General features: G+C 33.8%; 1 protein-coding gene across 2 annotated transcripts in view; it reads left to right on the forward strand.

The window, feature by feature from the left end:
• LOC137083874 (secretagogin) overlaps positions 1 to 4944 on the forward strand; it is a 165394-nt gene extending 160450 nt beyond the window's left edge. For both annotated transcript variants that reach the window (XM_067449823.1, XM_067449824.1), the window contains one exon: positions 4613 to 4944. In XM_067449823.1, the coding sequence (XP_067305924.1) occupies positions 4613 to 4741 (129 nt within the window). In that variant the 3' untranslated portion in view covers positions 4742 to 4944. The remainder of the gene's footprint in view (positions 1 to 4612) is intronic.
• The last annotated feature ends 1056 nt before the right edge of the window (positions 4945 to 6000 follow it).

Consider the following 6000-nt stretch of genomic DNA (forward strand, 5'->3'; position numbering starts at 1 on the left):
ATTTTAATTGCATATAAATATTTGACCTGAGAACAGTGAGAAGTATTTTTTCACATGGATTTTTAGTATACCATTAAATAATGACTGAATAATTCAGTTATTATAAATTTATTTCAGTCCAGCAGACCAGTGCATTGTTTGCCATTAACGTTAGCAATAGCATATTTGTGATATTTTAGGCTCGATGCGGTGATATGCAAATTCCTTGTGGTATAGCTTGCACACAACCATGCTCTTGTCAACGCTTCCATCCTTTCATTTTTTTTAAAACAAAATTTCCCATCCACGGGGCCAAGCAAAGCGGTCTCATCAGCTTCTTCGTTCATGTTCACTATGGTTTGTTGTTGTCGTGACTCGTGAGGTGAACGCTAAGTTGGTGTTCCAGTATAATCGGTCCGTCGAAACTCATTCATTGAAAAACATTCAGCGATGCAAAAATAAGTGTGGTTAAAATAATGTTATTTATTTTTTGCGTAATTAATATTAATTAACGCGTTAAAGTCCCGTAATTAATTCCTCTTAATTAACTTGTTAAAGTCCCGGCCCTAGTTTTAATACATTTCTTGAATATATGTCTTAATAACATAAATACAAATAAATACTTAATTACATAAATACAGTAAATACATCTTTTTTCGGATGAAAGCAAATTTTGCATGTCATTCGGAAATCAAGTTGCCAGAGTCTGGAGGAAGACTGGGGAGAAGGAAATGCCAAAATGCCTTTCTGGGGTGCCATGCCAGCTGCTGGTGTTGGTCCACTGTGTTTTATCAAGGGCAGGGTCAATGCAGCTAGCTATCAGGAGATTTTGGAGCACTTCATGCTTCCATCTGCTGAAAAGCTTTATGGAGATGAAGATTTTGTTTTTCAGCATGACCTGGCACCTGCTCACAGTGCCAAAACCACTGGTAAATGGTTTACTGACCATGGTATTACTGTGCTCATTTGGCCTGCCAACTCTCCTGACCTGAACCCCTTAGAGAATCTGTGGGATATTGTGAAGAGAAAGTTGAGAGACGCAAGACCCAACACTCTGGATGAGCTTAAGGCCGCTATCGAAGCATCCTGGGCCTCCATAACACCTCAGCAGTGCCACAGGCTGATTGCCTCCATGCCACGCTGCACTGAAGCAGTCATTTCTGCAAAAGGATTCCTGACCAAGTATTGAGTGCATAACTGAACATAATTATTTGAAGGTTGACTTTTTTTGTATTAAAAACACTTTTCTTTTATTGGTTGGATGAAATATGCTAATTCTTTGAGATTTCATGAGCTGTATGCCAAAATCATAAGTATTAAAACAATAAAAGACCTGAAATATTTCATTTGGTGTGCAATGAATCTAAAATATATGAACTTTTAATTTTTATCATTTCATTATGGAAAATAATGAACTTTTATCACATATGCTAATTTTTTGAGAAGGACCTGTATTGTTTTATAAAATATTATTTATAAATCATTTTCATAAACTTAAACTTCTATAACTTTTTTTGTTTTCACTTTTTAAACTTGTTTGACTTCAATAATATTCTGCCAAGGGTCTTCTTTAAAATGAGACCAAACTGAAGTCTGTGCTCCCAAGAGTTTTTCGACATGGACATTTTTGTCCTCTATGAACCTATGTGTAACTTTTTTAAATGAATACACATGGGTTAATATAGTAATTGATATAGATACTGATATAGATTTATTACTTTTTATATTTATAACTTTATTGACTAAAATAACCAGCTAATGGCAGACGACTTGTGACCTGAGTGATGTGATGTTGGAGTAGCGTAAGCTTCGATGTCTCTCTGGGCAACAAAATCAAGCTCTTCTCTTATATCGAAACCTCTTTGAATTCAAATTCGTGACCAGTGTTTTGTTTTCCTCTATTCTCTGCATATCCGCATTCATCAATACATCATGCTTCAGGTCAGAGGTCACTCTTTTGCCGTAAGTAGATGTGCACGGTTGACTGCCAGAAGATAGATGTTTTAGTCTATAAAGTCAAAAAATATGGATATTTTTCTAATAAAAAATGCATAGCTTCTCTTCAGAAGGCCTTTATTAAAAGATTGTATTAAAAAGAATGCCCTGATAATTTACTCACCCCCATGTCATCCAAGATGTTCATGTCTTTCTTTCTTCAGTCGAAAAGAAATGAAGTTTTTTGAAGAAAATAAAAAAATTTCATCATATAATGGTTTTCAGTTGCAACCAAAATACTGAAGGTCCAAATCAATGCAGTTCCGCCTCCGTGTTTACAAAGTGAAAATGTGAAGACTAATACAAATGCCCTTTAGCACAAAAAAGGTAAAACAACGATATTGAATGATTTTGAATTTGAAAACGGAGTGTTTTTGCTAAAGGGCGTTTGTATTAGTTTTCACACGAGGGCTTTGTAAACACGAGGGCGGGACTTCTGCCTACGTCTATGTGACCATTTACACGTGATCATGTCATCCTTGGCACCTCGCAGAGCTGAGCAAGTTGAACAATTAAGGTTGAAAAGAATATTCATTTTTTTTAAATGACTGATCGTTTGACTACATAAGACCCTATTCCTTATCTGGAATCACGCAGAGGCTATGAAGCCCTTTGAAACTGCATTGATTTGGACCTTCAACATTTTGGTTGCAACTGAAAATCATTATATGATGAACAATCCTGGAATGTTTTCTTCAAGAAACTTAATTTATTTTCCACTGAATAAATAAAGACGTGAACATCTTGGATGAGATGGGGGTGAGTAAATTATCAGTCGGTCATTTTGGGGTGAACTAATCCATTAATTTTCTTTGATTGATGGCCATTACACTGTGTTCAATGTATTTTGTTGTTGTTTTTTGGGTTTTGTTTTTTTCCTGAGCAAAGTTCAGTTTGCAATCAAGTTGGAATTGTAAATTACTCATGTGGAGCATAATATGAATGTTTCATTTCTTGTTGAAATAAAAGTGTTTCCATCACAAATTTGTGCATGTCATTGATTGAAATCATAAATGGTTAGTATATGCAGAGATGTTGTAATATTGACTGAAATCAATATACAAGAAAATGTATATTATATAAACTTGAAGAGCTAACACACCATTTCCCTATTGAAAAAAAAAATGAAATCTGTATAAAAAGCATATAAACAAATGACACAAACTGTAAATAAATCCTATATGATTTTAATTTGACTAGCATATGATTCAGTATAAGAACTTTATATGATTTGTATATGAATATCAGGTATTTTCTACAAATACCATATACCATTGCATACTGTTTATATGTAAAACTCATATAAGATTTTTGCAGTATTCATACATGACCCAAAAATCCCCTACAAGTTTTCTGTGTTTTTTAGTATGAAATGGGCCATAAATCTGATTTTGGGTATGACATATATGGGACTTACATTAAACATATAAGATAATTCTGACTGATTTAAGTAAGGAAGATATAGATGTCCTTCTCAAAAGATTAGCATATGTGATAAAGTTCATTATTTTCCATAATGTAATGATAAAAAATTAAACGTTCATATATTTTAGATTCATTGCACACCAAATGAAATATTTCAGGTCTTTTATTGTTTTAATACTGATGATTTTGGCATACAGCTCATGAAAACCCAAAATTCCTATCTAAAAAATTAGCATATTTCATCCAACCAATATAAGAAAAGTGCTTTTAATGCAAAAAAAGTCAACCTTTAAATAATTATGTTCAGTTATGCACTCAATGCTTGGTCAGGAATCCTTTTGCAGAAATGACTGCTTCAATGCAACATGGCATGGAGGCAATCAGCCTGTGGCACTGCTGAGGTGTTATGGAGGCCCAGGATGCTTCGATAGCGGCCTTAAGCTCATCCAGAGTGTTGGGTTTTGCGTCTCTCAACTTTCTCTTCACAATATCCCACAGATTCTCTATGGGGTTTAGGTCAGGAGAGTTGGCAGGCCAATTGAGCACAGTAATACCATGGTCAGTAAACCATTTACCAGTGGTTTTGGCACTGTGAGCAGGTGTCAGGTCATGCTGAAAAACAAAATCTTCATCTCCATAAAGCTTTTCAGCAGATGGAAGCATGAAGTGCTCCAAAATCTCCTGATAGCTAGCTGTATTGACCCTGCCCTTAATAAAACACAGTGGACCAACACCAGCAGCTGACATGGCACCCCAGACCATCACTGACTGTGGGTACTTGACACTGGACTTCAGGCATTTTGGCATTTCCAAATGCCAAAGAGATAATTAGTCGATTCAGATGATTAGGTAAATAGCTCGTTTAGAGAACCTTTTCATGAAATGCTAATTTTTTGAGATTTTTTGTTTTGTTTTTAATGAGCTGTATGCCAAAATCATCAGTATAAAAACAATAAAAGACCTAAAATATTTCAGTTGGTGTGCCATGAATTTAAAATATATGAAAGTTTAACTTTTATCATTACATTATGGAAAATAATGAACTTTTATCACATATGCTAATTTTTTGAGAAGGACCTGTATGGCCGCTATATATGAACCTTATAGGTTTTTTTCATATGGGCAACTCTGGCACTAGTGGCAGCTGTTTGTCATTTTGTCTCTTTCTCTTTACATTTCTCTCTATCTTTATTCCAACACTTCTTTTTTTCAGCCCAGTATCAGTGGAGTGGATCTGGATAAATTCCGTGAGGTTCTGCTGCATCACTGTGATGTGAATAAAGACGGAAAGATTCAGAAGAGTGAGCTGGCCCTGTGTTTAGGAGTGAAGCTTAAGCCATAATCCTCCCATGCAGACTGAAGTTCTAATTTTTGGTATAGATCACTGGATTTTAAAACTGTATTTGGAAGGTGAAAGCATTCTGTATAACTTGTGTATCACTTGTTTCTCAGTTTGTAAAATGTTATTGTGAAATTTAATTTAAGGAAATGTTATAACTTTGCTTTTAAAACCATCCACTTTTGCAACAATAAAGGTAATATCTGTTAAGCATGCAGACAGTAGTGGTGACTTAAATATGTTCCTTGTGCGAATGAAAGGATAAAAACAGTTTTATTATTTACCTCTTTAGTTCATTTCTCTGAAAATAGGTACTTCCAGTGGATGATTTGAGCCTGGAAGTTTTATTTTATTTTATTGAACTTATATTCTAATGAGTCAAAACAAAATATACTAAATGGACAATGCTCTAAAGAAGCAGAAAGACCTCACTGAAAAATGTTTCTGTTACATATGATAACCTTTGTTCCCTCAAGGAGGGAACGGAGACGTACGTTGAATATCACCTACAAATTTTGATTGCTTCAGGGAGCCACTATCAGCTTTGAGATATAGAGAATGAGCCAAAGCGGAAGCGATTGCAATGCACTGTTGTTTTTTAATGAGGAGTTTAATGACTCTTAATGTCATCAGTGATGATACACTTAGCAGACTAATGGACAGTGGTGGATGAAGTACTGAATCTCAGTACTTAAGTAAAAGTACAAATAAACAGAGCCATATTTACTTAAGTAAAAGTATAAGTACTACAACGACAATCCTACTTAAGTAAAAGTAAAAAAAGTACTTGATTTTAAATGTACTTTTAGTATTGAAAGTAAAAGTACTTGTATAATAATTTATTCTCTTAATATCTATATTCTAATAATTAAAAAGAAGAAAACAGTATGGGCTGTGCCGTTTTAATTAAGTTACTTTTGGGTAAATGTAGGATAATTGTGCTTATCATCTGTTGCTCAGATTACATTCTGACTCACAATATCAGGGTGATCTGCAGAGTTAAATATCAATATTCAGAAGTATCATTTTCATCAGCTTTGATGTATTTAAATCTTCATATTTATGAGGATTAATCTTAAATATAGGATATGCTTCAGCTTTCATTTTATATTCTTAAATTTGATCAATAAATTAAATTAGAATAACGCTATATGGTTGTTAAATTAAATAATTTACACTGACAAATTACAACTGCATTAAATAATGTTATGAGATTGTTTTAAATATATATTTTTAATACAATAAGAAACATTGGAAAGAAT

The sequence above is a fragment of the Pseudorasbora parva genome, chromosome 7 (assembly GCF_024679245.1).
Source record: "Pseudorasbora parva isolate DD20220531a chromosome 7, ASM2467924v1, whole genome shotgun sequence".
NCBI lineage: Eukaryota > Metazoa > Chordata > Actinopteri > Cypriniformes > Gobionidae > Pseudorasbora > Pseudorasbora parva.